The following is a 22,567-nucleotide window of genomic DNA, read 5'->3' on the forward strand; positions in this document are numbered from 1 at the left end:
GCAGCTCAAATGTGTCCTCTTACAAGTCTTCCTGGCACCCTCCAGCTAATTGAGCTTTCTTCTCTAAGGTTCTTTTCCTTCTATTTTGTATTGTTATATATGTACCTTTTTATTTACATGCTATCTCCACCATTAGAATGTAATCTCATTGAAAACAAGATCTTTTTTGAGTTTTTGCCTTTCCTTGTTTCCCCAAGATTTAACACTTTAGGACAGTATCTGGCACATGACAAGCATTTAACAAATGCATTTCTATTGATTAATTATAATTCTTATAGAAGGAAATTCTACAACATCCCTTAGTAACTCATCCCATTTTTAACTTATCTCTTCAGATAGTTTTGTCTTATTCTTCACATTTATAATATAGTTAAGCCAGTTACCTTTTCTGTTTTCAGTGCATATGAAGATCATTTCTTCATTCTTACTCATTTTTAAACTAGATCATTGATGTATATTCTGAATCACTCAATCAACCAATAAACATTTATTCAATATGTAGTGTGCATCTGGTACCATGTTAGAGAATATGGGAAAAGGTGAATTTTAGAGTTTTTCTTCTATTCCAGCACAGGAAATGGTCTAGATCTATTGTATAGATAAATGGTGCCAAACTTAGTTATTTCATTTCTGAATTCCAACAGGCCTCTCATTGACTTAGAAAAACAGAAATTAATGTTATATTGTATTCATTTTTTCCTTTATTTTATTGAAACATTTCTCAATTACATCTTAATCTGGTTTAGGCTGCACTGGGGAGTTAGAGGCCCTAGTTTGACACTTTGGTCTAAATTACTTCTTCAGATCCTTTTGAGCCCTATTATTAAGTAATAAAGGGATCTCAAAAAAACACTGGGTTTATCCTATGCTTGGTCTGCTTAATTATTTCACCTATAATAAACAGCTATGGAATTGTGGATAAAGAGCCAGGAAGACTTGAATTCATGTTTCAGCTCTAACATATACACTTTCCTTGTGACCTTACACAAATCAAATGCTTCTGTCAATTCTTAAGTACTATAAATTGCAGAAAAGGTGCCAGTCTACATTGGTAACGGGAGTCCCTACCCTTTCAGGAAAGCAACCTAAGAACCTCAGATTTCTGACCTTCTGAAAATCTAAATAATTGTAAATATACTTATGTTTATTTGGGTCCCTTCCTAATGCCGATTTTTAGTTTAATTTTTTAGAAAACCTTTGATATGTTCATATTGATTACATTATTCTAAGTTATTTGGGGGTGAATTTTGTTTTGTTTTTTGTTTTTTAGTTAGATGTAGGGAAAGAGGTGAAATTTTTACTATTTTCTTCTGATTTTAAAGTGATGAAACCTGACAGGAAAGTAATTTCTGTGCTAGTCATCTTTATCACTATACTTTTAAATATCTGCTATAGACAATTGGGCATTGTTAGGTAATTGGAACTTTTTCCAAAAAAAGATAAAAGTTTTGGGGAAAAGGGAATAGGTTTTAATTTTCAAGTTAATTTCATTCCCTCTCTCCTCACCTACCCCTTCTTTAGTTAATTTCACTCAGTGTGCTGTTTAATCTTTAATTACAGGCTACAAAAGAAGTAATAGAACGGGAAGCTCCAGGGATGGCCCTTGCAATGCTGATGGGATCACTTAATGTTACACCTCTGGGCATGCTATCTAGGTAAGAAAGTAACCAAGTGTTGCAAAGATTATTATTTCCATCTATTATGGAGTGGTAGAAGCCTAGTTCATACTACTTAGGCAACAGGCAGTCCTGTATCCAGCTCTGTGCAGGTGAGTCGGATGATTAGTCTCTCCTTTCAGATATGCTCCGTAGCCAAACACTTTGCTTTCCTTAGCACAAAAATAATGCCAGACATATGCCCATGGCTCCATTTTTGTTTTTATTGTGTTAGCTACACATTCAAGCTGGGCTATTAGGGATAAAGGAGCTACTTGTTACCCCTTCAAGACAAACGCAAGACCTAATTGGCTATAGCTATTCTTTTATGCCAAAGAGTAGTAGATAGAGAGCTAAAAGCTAAGTTACTGGTTTAAAAACTATTCCGTACATGTACTGGCTGAGTAAACCTGGGAAAAATCACTTAACCTCATAATGTCCTGGGCAACTATGAAACAATGTTACTGAAAAGGTGCAATTCTATAATATTAAAGGGAATTTCCTCATCTATGAGTTTCCTATACCAATGAAATAACAAGGCAGGATCTATCCCTGCCTCCAGTTGCAACAGTGATGGATTTTACTCCCCACCACAACCACTATCCTGTACTACCCTATCACAATCCCATGATTGTGATATGTGATATGTGATCCTGGCTATGCCACAATCAAGACACTCCTTCACATCAGGTCCACACATTCTCTTTGGTTGTCCCCATGCCTGCAATGATCCCCCTCCTAATCTCTGCCTGCTGCCTGGTTGTCTTTAAAACCCAACTAAAGCCTCACCTTCTACAAAGCCTTTCCCAACGTTTTCTAATTCTAGTGACTTCCTTTTGTTAATTATTTCCTATTTATCTTATATATAACTTATTTGTACATACTTCTTTGCTTATTGTTCCCCCAATTAGATTGAGATCAACTTTAGGACAGAAACTTTTTGTCTCCTGCATAATGCCTGACACATAGTAGGCACTTAGTAAATATTTACTGATGTAGTTAGCAATATTTTCATTTCTAAAAGCTCACACATATCTCTTCAATAATAAAACCTGGTTTGGTTTTTTTTTGTTTTTGCTTTTGTTTTTGTTTTTTAAGGGAGGGCACAAGAAATCAAAGTTATAGTTACTAATCTGTAGTTTAAAAATTCCACCTTTTTCCTTGCTTTTGAAAACTAGGACATATCATTTTGTTCAGTTCTACATTCACAATTAATCTCTTTTAGTCAGTGCAAGAGTGAAAAGCAGAGTAGACTGCTGCACTTGAAGTCATGGAATCTGAATTTTCATCCTATTTATAATATTCTATAGCTATATATTAAATGAGAAAGCCATTTAATTTCTTTGTTTCTCAATTTTCTCCTCTGTAAAATGCTGATAATACTACTTGCATGACCTACCTGGCAGGGATGTTGTGAAGAAAACTCTTCATAAAACTTAGTTCTATAAAAACGCAAGTTGACATTATTTAAATAACTCTTCTTTCCTTGTTGGAATTGTTTGCTTTTCTCATCAAAATTTTATTCTTGGGAGCATCCCATCTCACTTGAGATAGTAGTTTTAGGTCTTCAGATTATGCCCATCTTCTCTTTAAACTCTTTGGCATCTTTATTACTCAGAATTCTAGGTGTATTATCAAACTATGCCAGGTTTTCCTCAGGCTATCTATGCTTATCTATCAAGGTCAGTTCTTTGCAAAATTTTTTCACACTTTCTCCTTCAGAAAACCACTTTCTTATTGTTAGTTAGATTCAGCTCCAAATTAGCAATTCACACAATCACATTGTCCACCTTTATAAGTAAGTCATTTATCACCTCCAAAGAGAAGAGCATTCAAGCAGATGTCCAAATAATTGTCCCTCACCACTTCCAAATCATGCCTCTGTTTATAATAAATTTCTCACTTTCTTCATCCATTTTTATTACACAGAAGAAAGTACATCATCCCAAACTTAAGAAGTTTACAATCTAAGTGATGAAACAAGACTTTCAAAAAGAATCTGACTGATCACCTTGTCAATACAGTTTCTGGCACTGGATAACAAGAGATTTAAAGTGCCTTCCAACTCTAAAATTCTTTAATAATTTATTCTTTCTACATATGTGTAGATATATAATATGTATATATAAGCACAAATATGCATGCCTGCATGAAAGGTAGTAAGTTCTTCTTTGGAATTCATTTGAACAATGAAGCCAAGGGTCTACTTATATTTATAGGGAGATAGTCATATTTCTTTATCTATTTATTTGACAGTTAGGCTCTCTAGAAAAGAAGATGGGAGAGTTTATTATCTTGGGGAGTTGCCTGAGGTACTGCATTTACCCAGAATGACTATAAGTATGGCAGTGGTAGGATTTGAATCCAGATCTTCCTAACTGAGGGCCTCTGCATATGTATTTGTATACATTGTTGCTGTTATTGAGTCATTTCACTCTTGACTGACACTTTGTGACTGCTCTTTGGGGTTTTATTGGCAAAGGTACTAGAGTGGTTTTGCCATTTCCTTCTCCAGCTTATTTTACAGATGAGGAAACTGAGGCAAATTCGGTTAAATGATTTGTCAAGGGTTACACAGCTAGTAAATTTCTGAGGCCAGATTTGAAGTCAATTCTTCCTGACTCCAGACCCCAAACTATTTACTATACTACCTACTTGCCACCTACATATATATGAATACAAATTCATAAATATGTGTAATTAGCATAATATAATGGATAAAGAACTAGCCCTAGAGTCAGGAAGTCCTTACTTTACCACATTATAGTTATATGAACCTGGATAATAGGGACCAACTTGACACCAGCATCTGTCCAGATTCAATGTTGGGATGAAATGAAACTCTCACATGTCATTAAACAATTAACAACAGGACATTCATCTTGCCCTAAGACAGCAAGGATATGCAACAAGGATATAATGGCACTTATTTCCTCTAGTTGCACTTCCGTTCTTTGCCATGTGGAAATGCAAGTGGTCATCAAGTCAGGTATGCTAAAGGATATGATAACTCCTGTGATTTTCAAAAACCCAATTTATCATCATGCTGACTCCCCATGGATGGGACTTTTTTATGCCTTGAAGTAACTAAGAAGCTGTGTGTCAAGGGAAGCAAAGTCTATTCACAAATCCTACATTAAAGGAAACCAAGGAACTCTAATCCTACCACAAACTATACCCCATGGTGCCAAGAACCTATGGATTTTGCAGAGGACCTTCCACTTTAAAATATTTTCAAGGACTTTACTGCATAAATTTCCTGAAATGTGTAGTACTAAAAGGAAAAAGAAGGGAGAAGAAAGAAAACACTTCCAAAAAAGAATTGGAAAAAAGGAAAAAAACAGAGAAAGACAAAAAAACTAAAAAACCTAGGTCTAAGTCTCAGATCTTAACAATCTAATACTAAACATTGGGTGATTTTATATCTTTGAAGTTCGCAGTGGGACTCGTAATGTAAGGTGGGTGATGATTTCCTACTAAGCCAGAGCAATACCAAGAATATCAAGAATATAGCACACATGATGATGCCTTAGGGCAATCATATTTTTCTCCTCATATAAGGTGGTACACCAGGAACTTGGCCTTATGACATATAATACTTCTGATAACAGCCAATGATTTAGTATGCCTCAGGGTCATCTGTAGTAAAATATCCCAGAGTCTAAATTGATGCCAACATTCTTCCAATATTACTACCCATACTCCCTGGCTCATCCACCAAAATATTCTCTCTAAGAGCCACATCAATGGAATGATACAAAATCTTTTCCCTCTTAGAAATCAATATGGACAGAATGCTCCCTTCTTCCATAGGTATTCTTCCTCACATATCCTGTTTAGGGACACAAAATTAATGCCAGGTCAGCTAGGGAATTCTCTTTCTTCCAAGGCCATCCACCATACTTATATAGAAACAGTTTCCCCTCCCCCATTCCATTAGAAAGCAAAGTATTTCCCAATAATACCACCCCATTGGTCCCCCAAGCCCTTTCTGAAGAGTTATCCAGACCATGCCAGAACAAAGGAAGGAAGCCTGTTAAGTTGAAGAGGATATGAACTACTTTTCCAAGGTAAATGAATCCTGCTGAGGAGTATTATAAGGAATTTATTTGATTTTAACGCTGTCTCTTTAGGAGCAGAATTTCTAGGTTAGAGGAAGTTAAGTAATATCACTCTGTCTCTTTAAGAGCAGAAGTCTTTTCAATCTCATGCTGTCTCTTTAAGAGGCAATAGCAGAAAGATTTTTGACCTCCATCTCTTAAGAGAAAATGAGAAAACAAGAATTTTCAGTTAAGCTTGACTCCATGTTCTCTGTCTTCTGAGGAAGCAGGGTGTTTGTGGTTTGTGTGTGAGTGTGCAGTCTGTCACAAATATCTGGGAGTTGGCTGTTGACAGTTGGAATTTATATATGAAGTAAGAAAGAAGCCTATTTCTGAGGGGTTTTCTTCTCAGCACCTTGAGGAAGAAGAGCCTGACCCAAAGGGCTCTTCTCCTCAGAACTGGAAGGCTGTCTGTGTTTCCACCACTGACAGTTTAAATTTCTGATACTTGGTGAAGGAGTTTGAAGAAAAATTTATTAATTAACATAGTTTTAGGGGGCAGCTGAGTAGCTCAGTGGATGGAGAGCCAGGCCTAGAGGCCAGAGGTTCTAGGCTTACATCTGGCCTCAGACACTTCCCAGCTGTGTGACCCTGGGCAAGTCACTTGACCCCATTGCCTCATCCTTACCACTCTTCTGCCTTGGAGCCAATACACAGTACTGATTCCAAGACAGAAGATAAGGGTTTAAAAAAAAACATAGTTTTAGTTAGATAGAGAATATTACTTTAGATTAGTGAGAGTAAGTTTTAGGAGGCCTGTCCTATCAGATAAGAAGAAACTGCAAAGAAAGCAGTTAGATTTGGAGGAGGGTATTAGTTAGATATTTTTAGTATAGGATTAGAATTTTAGATTTAAGAACTTTAAGATATACTTTCCTATTTTCCTAACTCCTGTTTCCTATCCCTACTTCTCCTGAGAATAAACAGTTTCAGTGGTGTACCAAACTGCTTCTGGCCTTCTATCCACTGCCTACAAAATAGTTTTACCAGTAACAGCTTTAGTTTAATAATAACAGCTTAGCAACAGCTTTATAAATAACCTATACACTATTTATTAGCTATAACAGGAGGCAGAAACCTTCAGTCCAAGGCAATTATGCTTTGTATGAAATATGAAGGGCCAGAAGGGTGTTAGTCAAAACTATGTCCAGAGATAATCCATTATCAAGAAAATCTTCCAAGAAACTGGTCCCATCCCAGGAAACCAAAGGACCAGAGTTCTTTTCTTCCTTGGATGGATGATTTGGCCCAGATATGGTTTCTGAGCAATTCTGTAGATTCTCTCATTTACTCCTATCATAATATGCTCTCTAGTTACTGGGACTTCCTCAAAAGAACAAAATTTTGTTCCTCACTGAATCTAGGACATTTCCAAACCTAAATAAGTCTCTCTAGCTTGTGTCATGGTAACAGGACAAAGTAACCTTTCCCACTCTAGTACTAGTATTCAAAGTTGCAGCTACAGATTGGGGCAGGTATCACTTATGTAAAAACATGGCTATTTCATAAGGAGGAGAAATGAGTGGAGGAACTGCCACAGAGATGGTGAAGAGTCTGGGAGTACTTTAAGCCTACTCTCATTAGATCTGGGATAAAGAGAGAACAATATACATAATTAGAAAGGTCAATTTTTTCTTAATATACAGAGAAATGAGAGAGAAGAAGAATGGGGAAAAAGGAGGGATTGGGGAAGAGACTACATAGGAAGAGGAGGGGGCTTAGGGAATGTGGAGGAACTCTTAGAGTGGGTTTTTAGAATTAAACATAATCAAGAAGTAGGAGTTCACAGTTGTGAGGATAAGGAAGGGATTTTTGGAAAGGTGGATAGAATGTGAATTAAAAGGTAAGGAGGAAGGGAGGGACCTTTGAAAAGTTGGCCAATTTGGAATGAAGAGAGCAAAGGGAGAAGATGAAAGGATTTTTAGAAGGGATGTGAATTGAAGAGGAAATTGGGCATCTGAGGTGGGATATGGCAGAAATAAAGGAAAAGGGGGACAAATTGGAAGGAGGAACAGAGTAGATAGAAATGCATAGCTAGTAACTATTGAGTGTAATGAGATAAATTTGGAAGAAAACAGAAGAAAGGTTCAAAAATGAATAGCTGACAATGTTTGTTTATAAGAAACACAATAAAAATGAGAGACACTCATAGAGAGGTGAGGGGCTGGAGCAGAATATACTCTGCCTCAGCAGGCCCAGAGAAAACAGGGGTAGCAGTCATGATCCCTGACAGAATTGGGGCTAAAATGGATGTAATTGAAAGGGAGGAACATGGTAACCACATTATGTTGGGGGGATTACACTAGATAAAGAAACATCAGTATTGAATCTGTGTGTAACAAATGTTATAGCATCCAGATTTTTAAAGTAAAAACTAAGTTGCAATATAGATGGAAACAGATAACAAAATAATAGTAGTGATGGCCTTTAATTTTTCCCAACTCAGATTTAGATAAATATATCCAAAAAAGAAATACGAAAGAAGTTGAGGAGAAGAATAGAACCTTAGATAAGTTAAATTATGGTAGGTATCTGGAGAGCTTTCATACCCCTGCCTGAGGTTAGTAATAGATCTAAACCTGAGCATATACATAATCCAAACATAGTTTCTGGTGGAACAGCAATGGTTTAGAGCATAAATATTCTTTTGCAGACATCATACTATGGAGGTAATCCTGCATTCCTGAAGGATTATGACACTGGAACCAAAGTTCCATTGGTTATGATCAATGTATATTATTTGAAAAGCAGATGGGTTAAAGTGACCAAATTAAATGCTGATAGGAACATAGAGAAATAGACCTGATATTATAATACATTGTTAGAGCAGTTGTCAATTGCTTTTTTGAAAACAAGATGGAAATGTACATTAAGAGTTGTAAAATTGAAGGGACAGCTGGGTAGCTCAGTGGATTGAGAACCAGGCCTATTGGTGGGAGGTCCTAGGTTCAAATTTGGCCCCAGACACTTCTTGGCTGTGTGACCCTGGGCAAGTCACTTAACCTCCATTGCCTTTACCACTCCTTACCTTACCACTCTTCTGCCTTAGAACCAATACACAGTATTGATTCCAAGACGGAAGGTAAGGGTTTAAAAAAAAAAAAAAGAGTTGTAAAGTTGTTCGTGCTCATTGACCTAGGGATCTCATTACTAGGGTTAGGTCCTAAGGGCATTATTGAGTGGATAAAAAACTGTGTATGTTTGAAAATATTCATGGAACCTTCATTTGTTATAACAAAATAACTGAAAATAATACAAATGCAATGACAGGGAGAAATGACTGTATGGATTGTAATAGTTGAATGTAATGGATTGTATCATGACATTGGATTTATAAAGAAAATAAGGAAACATAAAGAATGAAGAGAATAAGAACAATACATGCCATGATTACATTTAAAAAATAACAGCCATAAAATCAAGAGAAAAAATATACAAGTAAAGCAAATCCAAAGGACTGCAAAAGCAGAAGGTATTTATATTAGCATGCATTATAAAATGTACATATTTTAAACAAATTGTAAACAATGAGGAATTTGTGTTTTGCACATAATTTTTTATGCATTTGTTTAGTTAAACGTTTTTTGTTAATGGCAGTGGTTACTAAGTATATAAATAAATAAACAAACATGAACAGGATATTTTAAAGAATAAATCCTCTGCTCCTTGTCCCTCAATAGTAGTTAGTGTTTTTCTTCTGCAAGAATGGAATAATCTTGTCAATTGAGGAATAGCTGAACAAACTGTGGTGTGTGGTTGTAATGGTAAACCATTGTACCATAAGAAATAATGAATGGGATGAGTTCAGAAAAACCTGCAAAGACTTATATGACATATATGATATATAATGCAAAGTGACGTGAGCAGAAGTCATGCTAAATTTGTATGAGTATATCTGTTCTCTATCAAAATGAATAGATCAAGAATCTAGTTGTTGATAGTACTAGCCCAAGATAAAATTGTGGGAATAATTTTTAAATGCAAAAAAGAAAAGTCACATAGACATTCTGCTTTCCTTGGAAATCACTAAGAAACACTGACAATATAAGTATAAAGATATTTTTAATCATATAATAAAACAGTATGAACAGTAATGAAGTTATATTCTATATCAAAGTATGCACACATGAACAATTGGGGGAAGAAGAGTAACTGTATAACCAGTGTAGAAACTTACCATAAAGGTTCAGTTTTTCAGTCTGGATAGCGTATGGGAAATATTCTCTACCTCTACAAGTTTTGTTGATTCTATTTAATGGATGAGAGAAAGATTGGTGAGTTGAACTGGGACGAGGTAGAAGGAAGTCATTCCATATAGCTTTGATTAAAGAAAACTGGAAATCTTCAGTTCATAACAGCAAAGTGAATTTATTTTTTCTCTTGGATACACATAGCCACAAAAGTCAAATGTATCATAGAAAAACATTGCTTCAAAAAAAAATTCCCTTTAAATATATGCTATATTTTCAAAGACTTTCAAAAATTATAGAATAGCTTTTAAATTATTTGAATCTTGACTTAGTTATTGTTTTCACTTAGATAAATATTGTTTGTTTTTCTTCTTCTAAGAGCCTCAAAATAAGATGGACAGGCAGCGTAGCAGATGGGGGGGAGGGGGGGGACAGAACCTGAGTTTAGATCCCAACTCTGCCAATTACTACCTGCACAAATTTGCCTTCTCTAGGCTTCAGTTTCCATAAAATGATGAGTTTATACTTGATTACTTCTAAGTCCCTTTTGAAATAACTATGTGCTATAATAGATAAAGCTCTGGGCTTGGAGCTAAGAATACCTAATTTAGAATACTGCCTCATTCAGGTTTTACTTTAGCTAGTCATTTGTCCTCCATCAACCTCAATTTATTAGCGCTTATGTCACAAAATTATGAGGATCATATGAGATGATAAATGCATTGAACTTTGCAAACTTTAAAGTTCTATGTCAGTGATGATGATGATGAAGATAGAGGGTTTTTAAATCTATGATCCTAACTATTTTATAGATATTTACATCAATATATAAATTTTGCAAGTGAGGTATTAGATGTGTTGGTTCCTGTTTTCAGATTTGTTGGCTCTTTTTCTGTCAAGTGGTGTAGTGGATGAAACACTAGACCTGGTGTCAATCTTTGGAGAGAATAAAAAAAAGACTTCTTGTGAGGCATTTTTTCATTGAATTTTATTTTTTTCAGTTACATGTAGAAACAATATTCACAATTGTTTTCTGATATAAGTGAAAGATGGCATGCTTGATCTATAATCAGATTCTAACAATTCCTACTTTGGCTGTGGATAACATTTTTTTTATCATGTGACCTTTGGGGTTTCATTGGGACCCTGTTTTGCTTATAATAGTTTAGTCTTTCACAGTTGATCATCATATAGTTTTTCTCTTACTGTATATACTGTTCTCCTGGTTCTGCCCACTTCACTTTGCATCAATTCATATAAGTCTTTGCAAGTTTTTCAGAAGTAATACCATTCATCATTTCTTATGTCATAGTTTTCCAATACAATCACATATACAACATATATAACACCTTGTTCAACCATTCCCCAGTTGGTGGAGACCCCCTCTTTTTCCAGTTCTTTGCCACTACAAAAAGAGATGCCCTAAATATTTTTAACAAGAAAATCCTTTTCCTTTACCTCTGATCTCTTTAGGATACAGATCCAATAGTGGTTTTGCTGGGGCATTGCTTTATGGACCTGTGGACATGATTCCATATTGCTCTTTAGAACAGTTGTATCAGTTTGTGAGGTGTTTAGATAGCACAGTGAATAAATTCCTGGAACTGGAGTTAGGAAGATCTGAATTCAAATCCAGCCTCAGACATTTACTGTATGTGCCTGGACAAGTCACTTCAACTGTCTGCTTTAGTTTCTTCAACTATAAAATGAGGATCATAATAGCACCCATCTCCCAGTGTTGTGGTGAGGATAAAATGAGGTAATATTTATAAAGTCCTTAGTGCCACAGTGCCCAGCACATAATGGATACATAATAAACATTTATTCCTTCTCCTATCTTTCCAAGGCACCATTCTGTAAGGTTCTAACTCTTCAGAAAAATGCTAAGGGAGGTGTGCTTCAGTGGCTGTCCTGGGATCCTTTTGTCATTCCACCCTCTCTTTACTAGGAAGACTTGCCCTTCTCCTTTTTAAATAGTTGTAATCCTGGTGGCAGAGTAGGCAGCAGACATAATTGCCTTAAGATTATACTCAGTACATACTTAAATTGTCTGCTGCACTGCTTAGACTTTCAGCTAATCTCTTGTTTAGAAGCTTGAGACACTTGCATAGTTTGTGTAAATAAAAAAAATAATAAAAATATAATAGTGCAATTATTTGTAATACTAAGTATTACCAAGTACTAAGTACAAGTAGTACTAAGCACAAGTACATTTTGTTGTTCAGTTGTTTCAGTCATGTCTGATTCTTTAGGACTCCATTTGGAATTTTCTTGGCAAAGATACTGAAGTGGTTTTCCATTTCCTTCTCCAGCTCATTTTATGGTGAGGAACATGGTTAAAGGATTTTCCAGGGTTATACAAGTAATAAGTGTCTGAGGCCAGATTTGACATGAGAAAGATGAGTCTTCCTGACTCCAGACTAGCCCTCTTAGAAAGAGTTTGTTCTTCCCAAGTAGCAAAGAAAGCTGAAGGTCTTCTGACACAGGTGCTTTTTCTACTATGTGACAAAATAATGGAAAACTTTCAAAAGAAATGCAGCAAAAATCTTTATCAATTAGTATTTCCTTTTTAATTACAAAGTTGTCAAATGTTCTATAATTTGTGCTGAGCAACGAACTCATTGCTGTTCATACCATGCTATATGAACTACCTACATTCTTCATACTAGCTGTCAAAAATATAAGAATTAATGATAAAAGGCAAGCAATTGTTCTCTGTCAAAGATGGCTCAATTTTTAAATCTGATTGTCTGCCCAGCTTAGAGCTATATCCTAAATCTCATGCCAGGCAATCTATATCAAAGTTACCAGTCTTCAAAGGATGATATATAGGGGCCTGCAAAGCAACATTCCTTTGCTTTCCGGTTTTCAAGTTGCCAGGGGGAAAAAAGTAAATGTTCATTTAAGATGTGTTTAAGGAATTACTTTTTAAAAGATATAAATGATAGGATTCTGAGAGAGCTAGACTTCCCTTAAAGAAACTACATTATAGGTATTTGACTTTTTTTTTTAAGAAAACACTGATATATGATTACACCAGTGGGAAGGGAAGGATAAAACTGATCAATCAAAATCATATAAAGAGATGAGAGACAGTTGAGTATACTAAGGCGAGTATGCCCTCTCAAAAAAGAGACCAAGGAGGAAAAAAATTCATATCATAAGTGATTTCAAATAAAAGATTTATCAATTTTCAAAACTTTTTTATAGCAAAAAAAAAAGTGAACTATATCACATAGATTAGGAACATATTACACATTCAAACACCAGACTGCTGTTAGAAACCCTAATAGGAATATAATTTATAACCTAGATTTATTTAAATTAGTAGACCCTACCAATGTCTCATCTGGCCTATGAGATACCCAGTTACAGATGTCTCCTCATCCTTTGCTTACGAGTCCCCAAAGTCTCTTTCTGAACTTTGTTTTCTCTACACTTTCTCCCTTAATAATGTGTTCTACTACCTTGAATTAGAAGAGATTATTATCTCTTGGTTTAAGACTCTCAAATCTATATTATCTATCATTACTATCTCAAATTTCAGTCTCACATTAATAAGCACCTGCTAGAAATACCACTTGAATGCCTCATTAGCATTGTACATAACATATCCAAAACATGGCTAATTATCTTCTCTTCTAAATCCATTCTTTTGTCAGACTTTCCTATTTCTGTTAAGGCATCCACAATCTTTCTAATCACTCAGGTTTAAAAATTAGGAATCATCTTTGGCTTCCTTCTCCCTCTCCTCCATCTGTATATTCAATTAGTTGACAAGTTTTATTCATACTATCTCTACGGAATCTTTCAAATCCTCCTCTCTATCAACTTAGCTTTTACCAAATTCAGTCCCTTGTCACTTCTTATTAGGGACCCTTTAATAGCCTAAAAATTAGTCTTTCTTCAATTCATCCCACATATGGCTATCAGATAATCTTTCCAAGGCATTGGTAGGACCATGTTACTTGCCTGCTCAAATATCTTTAAGTGGGTCATTGTATATAAAATGAAATACAAACTTCTTAGACTGATATTTAAGGCTCTGAATGAACTAACTCCAATTTCTCCGAGTACTACCTGTGTGACCTAGGCAAATAATTTTCCTTCTGGGTTCCAGTTTAAAAGAAGGTTGGAATAGATGGCTTCTTTAATCACTTCCAGCTTTAAAACAACCAAATGCACTAAGCGTCTGGGAATTGATTCCCTAACATATACAGGGCATGTATAAAAACAATTACAGAATAATTTTCAAAGAATCAAAGGAAGACCTAAATAATCAGAAAGCTATTCAGATAGAGCCAATAGAGAAATAAATACATCAAAATCTCCACCAAATATTAAAACAGATTTCAAAAACACACCAGATGGAATCCTAATGGAGAAATCCAAGAAAAAACAAAATCAGTGAATTATTTGTCTAGCACAGTTTAACCTAAGGAAACAGAGGTTTTTAGACATTTTTAATAGGGTCTGCCCAGGTACAATGTAGGAAAAAGCTATAAATATGCACAAGAGGAGTTCTAAGACCCATAGGCACTTTGACCTCACATGGGAACCATTGCCAACTAGCAGTTTTGTAGCTTACTACCTCCTCCTCAGTCATAGATACAGGATAGACTACGGGCAGTAGGTGGGGTACCAAGAGAGAAGCAAGCTCAGAAACCATAGCAGTATGGCTCAAACCCCAGAAACAGAGTCGAGCCTCAGCTCCAACTTCTAACTCATCTAAAGTGTAAAAATTAAAATGAAATCTCAAATAATAAAAATATTATATTTTAAGGGATTTATTAATGATCATCAGAAATCAAGGAATAAAGAGGATACAAAATGAAGACCTTGTGCCCGTGGCTGATTAGCCCATTTAAAATCCCCGTGCTTAGCTTACCACCACCACCATGCTGACTGCAAGCCCAAGAAAGAGCCCCAAGAGGACCGCCCATTTGCTAATATCCTCTGTCTACAGGAAGTACCTAATGACAGGGAGTTAGTGGGCTCCCAGGAAATGTAGTTCTTTTTTAGGGTAACAGATTTTCAATTATACAAAAGGCTTGAGGGGAATAACTAAGACAGAATCTTAGACCAGAAGGAAGCTTGCAATTCCATATCTGTAAACCAGGGGAACTCCCCATCTAACTGACAGTCACTGTCAGCAGCATTCTACTGCCACTCTTACCCAAATTTCAGGTTCCTAAATAAATATCAGGAACTTGAAAAACTTAGACCGAGAAGGCAATGGTCATTTTGCTCTCAATCAGACATCATGGGAAACTCTGAAAGCTTATAGATTCCCAGCCTAAGATGTCCCTAAAATCCTGAAATAACAAGTAACCCAAAGAAAGTGGTGATAAGACCAAGCTAGACCTTCCCTCCAGCAGTACACAGAAGAATGGAACTCTACCATCTAATCCAAAGTCAGGAAAAATAAGCAAGCAAACAAACAAACAAAAGTTCATATGGTGACAGAAACAGAAACCCAGAAGAGAATAACTCCAAAACTTCTGAAAAGCCTTAACAATAAGCATAAATTTAACTAGATTTCCTAGAAAATATGAAGTGTTTAAAATTATTTTATGAACAAAAAGAAAACAGCAGAATAAAGATGACAGAACAGCAAACTCCCTCCCTACCCTGCCCCCCAAAAAAATTCCTAAAATTTACCAGACAGAATCCTAATGAGGAAGTCCAAGAAAAAAGTCACAATGAGTCACTTTTCCAGCTCAGGATAGCTTAGAGAGATCAAGAAGTCTGGAGAGACTATGGGTGTTAGGTGAGAAAAGGAGAAGTGGTCTGGCCAAGAGCACTGTGCATTTGAGTATTCCAACACAAAGGAAAGCTGTGTACCTAGGCATCTAGGTCCCAGATCTCTACCAAGGCACCCCCAGACCTCATATAGGGACATATGCCAGCTAGTGGCTTAGTTGCCCATCACTCAGTTCCTTGTCATAGATCCGGGAAAAATTGAGAAATGGCTTTGTGTCCCAGCCCCTACCCTTATCTTCACCTCTCCATCCCAGCACAGGCCGTAGGGCAGTAATGGGGACCTTTTGGAACTTTTTAAGGGCCCTGTGCCATGCCATCTACCCCCTCAGACTGTGTGCCAGTCCCCCATTGCATGCCATGCCCTGCCCTGGCCCCAACTGCATGCCCCACCCCCCCAACTGCATGCAGGAGCATGGCTGCTGAGGATACCAGTATGTACAATTAGAGGACTACATCGTCATTCCTTTCCTGGAGCTGACGGGATTCCCAGTACAATTTCTACACAGTGCATGAGTCATAAGGAAAAAGGGTCAGTGACCCAAACCTTATCAAAGCACTTATACCAGTGGACCTAGGGATAGTCAAAGTAACAGAACTGGAATGATGCAAATTTCCTGGAAGCCTCAAGCATTTAATAGACCTTTGAAGCACAGGGACCCTGGGCTAGGGGCCAGGGATTTTCTTCTCTTTGAGGGACCCACTGTAGCTACTGCTAATTGAATTAGGGAATTATCTGCCCAGGTAGCTAGGTGTGCATGGTTCTCTGGTTCTGAAAGATCTGGACAGTTTTGTGTTGTTTTTTTTCTTTTCAAAGATTTCTTGAAGTAGGGCACTTAGGTGACTCAATAGATAATGCGAGGCCTGGAGTTAGGAAGATCTGGGTCCTGTCAAATCTGGCAGGTCACTTAATCCTATTTGCCTAGTCCTTACCCTTCTTTCATTAGAGTTGTTACTACCATAGAAAGTATGGGTTAAAAAAAAGATTTCTTGATATATGATGTTTATGTTCTTGTTTTCGTATTTGAACAGTCTGATGATTGTTAATTTTTCCCCCTTCTTGATCTTTTTGCTGGTATATTGATTTTGCTACTTTACATTTTTTCTACTTTGTTTTTTGCCATTTTTCTTTGTTTTAACATTTCTTGCTATCACATTATAGCTTCTAGCCCAATCTGAAGCCTGCAAAGGAATAATTAGGATAGGAATTCTGGGCCTATAATTCTCTCTCTGAGCCAGCACCTGGCTAATAGTGACTGAATAGCAGCAGCTCACTTTTGTTCAGACCCAAATCCACATCAGGAATTTGTAGACTTCAGTTCATGTGATATAGCAATAAGACTTTACCCTAAATCACACCATTTTTCAAGCCCTGAAAGCTTATAGGTTGCTGAAGTTGTCCCCAAGGTTCTGGAAAAACAACACAGTACCCCAAGAAAGGAGCAAAAAATATCAGTTCCAAACTCCAATCTGCCCTCCAAAAGTGAAGAGAACCTGGCCCTAATATCAAGTCCAACATCAGGAAGCAAGCTATAATAGTTAATAAACAAAAGAATCCTATTAATAAAAAGACTATTATGGTGATAGGGACCCTCAAGACACAATCCCAGAAGAAGAAAGCAGAATAGAAATAGAAAGAATCCACCATCACTTCAATACTTCAGAAGTACTTAGGAGCAACAATGTAGGACAACACACAGCTTTGCAGGATAACACTCAACTTCCCAACTTAGCAGCAATCACTATAAAAGATTACAGAACTTGGAATTCTAGGGAAAAGGTATATTTTTTCTATTCCCATTCAGTTCTTTCCAGATGTTTAGCATGTCTAGTTTATCTGAGATTCTATTCATCTCCTTGACTTCTTTCTTAATTTTTGGTAGATTTCTCTAGTTCCAAGAGAAGTTTCAAGTCTTCCATTATTTTAGTTTTACTGACTATTTCTACCTATAATTCATTTACCTTTTCTTTAAATTTGGAATTAGTATTGATACTATTCCAATATGTGTTTCTTTTTAATGTAATGTAGTCTCCTTATGTATCTTTTAAAATTATATCTATTTTAGCTTCAACTTTGTCTGAGACCTTGATAGTTACTCCTGCTTTTATTACATCACCTGAAGTATAATAGAGTCTACTACAGGCTTTACTTTGTTATATGTATTGGGAAAGGAAAGGGAGGATTGAAAAATATGGGAGATAATGGGAGGTTGGTATGGGGGTATGGAGGAGTTTAAGGGGAGGAGTTTAAGGGGAGAGAGGGAATATCGTTCAGTGAAGCAAAGGAGGGAGATGCCTCCTGCTGAGAGGAAGCAGCAGGGGTCCGATAAGGACTGTTTGTCCTGGAATGACTGAACTGAAGTTCAGCTCCCTCTGTGTCCAGAAAGATAGTCCACTTATCTGACTGTGAATTCAAATAATATAAAGTTTAATAACCAGTTGGGATTGGAGTTTTTCCTCAGCTTCAGAGTTTCGGCTAGGCTCAGAGGCTGGCGTAGGGATTCTCCCACTCCTGTCTATTCTATATCAGTCCTGCTTTGTCTAATTCAGAATCTTAGCAGCAGATAGAAAGCCAACAAGAACAGGTCTAACCTTCAGAAGTGATTGGGCCTGAATCTTTGGGCTGAACCAAGAAGAGGCGGCACACCACACCAGACTGGGCTGAACAAGCTCCTCTCTCCTCCAACACCAGCAAGAAAGTCCCACCCCCGGCAGGAGGAAGTGCTAGTCACAAGACCCAACTGCCACTCCCAGTTGCCCCTTCCCCCACCAATTATTAGTCTAGTTTCCTTTCCACAACTTTTACTCTAAAAGTCTCCCATTTTTAAATATATTTCTTATAAATTACATATTGTTGGATTCTGGTTTTTGATCCATTCTAATACCCATTTCTGTTTTATAGGTAAGATCATCCCATTTACAATAAAAGTTATAATGCTAGTTGTGTATTTCCAACCACCCCATTTTCCTCACTTTATTCTTTTCTTACAGTATAAATTATTTTGCCACTCTGTATTGGTGGAAGAAATTTCCATGACAGGTGTTCCCACACTAATTAAATCATAGGTCTGAACCAAAATGACTAAAATCAAGTTATTGGATCCTTTTTTAATAGTATTTGTTTTGTAATATAACTTGAAATCCAGTTGTGCCAAATGTCTTTTGTGACTACCTTTTCTCCATTATTTTCTTTGATAATATATTTTTAAAAAAACTCTTATTTTTCTGTTTGGAATTGTTAATGAATATTGGTTCCCAAGCAGAAGAGTGGTAAAGGCTAGCCAAAAAGGGTTAACTGATTTGCCCAGGATTGCACAGCTATGATGTGTATGTGGCCAAATTTGAATCCAGGACCTCTTCTCTCTATGGTTGGCTCTCTATCCACTGAATCATTAGCTTCCCTGTACTTGATATTCTTAATATTTTGTCCATAAATCTACACTTTGAAAATTATGTTTCCTAATAGTATAAAGTAACTCCTTGGAACTTTGAAATTGCCTAGCGCAATGAAAGACTAAATGACTTGCCTTTGGTCACATACCTCATATGTTTCAGAAGCAAAATCTGAACACATCTCTCTCTAACACTAAGCTCTCTGACGATAACACCATACCCCATCTCTGGCACTGGATAAGAAAGAACAAATTTGTGGACTACATCAAAGAAGAACTAAAAACAAAATTATGGCAATATCAAGATATAGTCAAAATGAGTACTTTATTTAGATAGAAAGAGTGATATAGGGAACAAGCATTTTTTAAGAGCCTACTTAATAAGGGGGCAGCTGGGTAGCTCAGTGGATTGAGAGCCAGGCCTAGAGATGAGAGGTCCTGGGTTCAAATTTGGCCTCAGACACTTCCTAGCTGTGTGACCCTGGGCATGTCACTTGACACCCATTGCCTAGCCCTTACCACTCTTCTGCCTTGGAGCCAATACACAGTATTGACTCCAAGATGGAAGTTAAGGGTTTAAAAAAAAAAAAGAGTGATATAAGCAGATTAGGGGAGTTTGGGAAAAAAATACCTGTTAGAACTACAGATAAGGGAAAGTTTATGACCAAACAGGAAATAGAGAAAATTATAGGCAGCAAAATGAATAATTTTGATGGGATGAAATTTATAAGTTTTTACACAAAGTTAGTGCCAATAAAAATAGGAACCTGGAAAAATTTTATAGCGATTTATGTTGTTCTTATAAAGGCCTCATTTCTCAAATATATGGGAAACTGATGCTAAATTTATTAAAAGAAGAGCCATTCCTCACTTGTTAAATAGTCAAAGTATATGAACAGGCAGTTTCCAGAAGTAGAAATCAAAGCTTTCAATTGCCATATTTTTATAAATCCTGTAAAATTACTCATAGAGAAATGCAAATTAAAATAACTCTGAGGTACTAACTCATTTCTATCAAATTGGATAACGTGATAGAAAAAGAAAATGACAAATGCTAAAGAGATATAAAAAAAATAGGTGCATAGATATACTGCTGTATATGTGGAGTTGTGAACAGGTCCAACATTCTGGAGAACAATTCAGAAATATACCCCAAAGGGCCATCAAACTAACATTGAAATAACACTACTAGATCTGTATCCCAGAGATTTTTTTAATGGACATGAATCTGTATATACAAAAATATTAATAACAGCTCTTTTTGTGGTGCCATAGAATTGATATATTACTTCATTATTTATAGCATCTTTAGCAAGATGTAATTTCCTTCTATATCTCTTTTAATCTGATCAATTTTTACTTTAGCTTTGTCTGATATCATGATTGCTACTCCTGCTTTTTTTTACTTTAGATGTTGCATAATAAATTCTGCTCCAGCCTATTACCTTTAGTTTGTGTGTGTCGCCCTGCCTCAAATGTGTTTCTTGTATACAAAATATAGTAGGATTCTGGTTTTTAATCCACTCTCTATCTGCTTCCACTTAATGGGTGAGTTCATCCCATTCACATTCAGAGTTATGATTACTAACTGTGTATTGCCCTCCATCTTATTTTCCCCTTTAAATCTTGCTTTATTCCTTTTCACTCTGTTCCTCCTCACCACCGTTTTGTTTTTTATCACCCCTCCCACTTTCACCTCTCTCCAATTACCTCCCCCTTCCCTTTTCTTATTCCCCTTCTACTTTCTCTGTAGGGTATGATATAATTCTATATTGAGTATATTTGTTTTTCCCTCTCAGAGCCAGTTATAATAAGAGTAAAGGTTAAACATTGCCTGTTACCATCCTTATCCTCTCCTCTTTATATTGATTTTCCATGCTTCTTTATGTTATTCATTTTGTGGCATTTTTTTAAACATTAATTGGAGGAGATTCTGATGGTGACTTTGAGCTGCTCTACCTTATTCTGCCATCTTGTCTCCACCCTCTAGAAAAACTCATGCCATTGAATTGGAAATTAAGGGAATGCCCATCACTTGAGAAATGGTTAAGCAAGTTGTGACATGAATGATTAAAAAAAAAAACTTTTGTGCTATAAGAAATGACAAAGGAAATGGTTTCAGAAAATTTGGGAAAACTCATATCAACTGATGCAATGTAAAGGGAGCAAAAAGAGAAGTATTACTTCCCTGGAGTTCATGTGGTAGATAACCACTGCCTAATATATACTTACCAAAATGCAGCAATTATTGAGGCAGAAACACAATTTTTCTTATTATGATCAAGCATAAGTTCAAGCTTCAGAAGTAACTGAATAATTAAGAGGATTATGTAAGACTTCTTGTAATCAGAATTACATCAGAATGACAAAGAAATAACTCATTAAATATTGTAAACTTTTATGTTCCTCTTTATTCAATAAGAGTTAAAGTGAAAATAGATCCATAATTCTATACTTCCTTTAAAGTAACAAAAAGTTGTACAAATTTAAACAGTCATAATCTTAGGCATGTCTGAAGAAAATAAACTTTGTCAGACAAAGGTAAACTAAATTAGGTTACAGAATAAAATACATTTAGAGGATTCACAAATATTCTGATTAAGGTTGACAAGGAGTTGAAATTCTTCCTCTGGTTTCTTATATAAGGAAGGTTTAAGGCTCTTAAGTAAATTTTCATATCCCATGGAACAGGTTTGGTCAGATGAGGTAAATATTAAAATCTTTTTCAGCAGGAATACTTTTGAGACCCACGAAATAAAAAAAAAATATTTCAAAGATTCCCATAACAGTAGTAAAAAGTAATATTGTAACAGTGATCAACCATGAAAGTCTTAGCTACTTACATCAAGTATATTCATTCACAAAAATTCCAAGGGACCCAGGATGGAAAACACTGTCCACTTAGATGCTGAGTGCAAATTGAAGCATTTTTTTAAAAAACTCTTACCTTCTGTCTTACAATATATGCTGAGTATTAGTTCTCAGGCAAATGAGCAGCAAAGACAAGACATTTGGGTTTGTGACCTGTCCAGAGTCACATAGCTAGAAAGTTTCTGAGGCCAGATTGAGCCCAAGTCTTAAGAGACTTCAGGCCTGACACTCTCTGTCCAGTAGCTGCCTTGAACCTTTTTTCTTTCTTTTTTTTTTGGCAGCATGGGTAATATGGAAATGTTTCATATGATTTCACATGTATAATTGGTATTCTTTCCTCCTCAAAAGATGGAGGGGGGATAAGAGGGAGAGAAAATTTGGAACTGAAAATCTTAAGTGTTTAAAAAAATGTAAAGCTTGGGGGTGGGGTGTAAGATATGGGAAAAAGTACATGACAGTTTCAAAAGTAGGTTTTTTTTAGAGAAAATAACTATTTTGTCTTGTATTTGCAATTGTTCTTTTTTCCTATGTATTACCTTTTTGATAGGTACAATATGCAATACATTAACACCTCCCTTCCCCATAGTGACTTACATTCT

At 36.1% G+C, this 22,567-nt stretch overlaps 1 protein-coding gene across 12 annotated transcripts in view; it reads left to right on the forward strand.

Annotated features, from left to right (window-relative positions):
- Positions 1-22,567, forward strand: part of GPHN (gephyrin) — an 852,406-nt gene that overhangs the window by 469,769 nt on the left and 360,070 nt on the right. For all 12 annotated transcript variants that reach the window (XM_007473063.2, XM_056820908.1, XM_001369841.4 and 9 more), the window contains one exon: positions 1,561-1,655. In XM_007473063.2, the coding sequence (XP_007473125.1) occupies positions 1,561-1,655 (95 nt within the window). The remainder of the gene's footprint in view (positions 1-1,560; positions 1,656-22,567) is intronic.

The sequence above is a fragment of the Monodelphis domestica genome, chromosome 1 (assembly GCF_027887165.1).
Source record: "Monodelphis domestica isolate mMonDom1 chromosome 1, mMonDom1.pri, whole genome shotgun sequence".
Classification (NCBI taxonomy): domain Eukaryota; kingdom Metazoa; phylum Chordata; class Mammalia; order Didelphimorphia; family Didelphidae; genus Monodelphis; species Monodelphis domestica.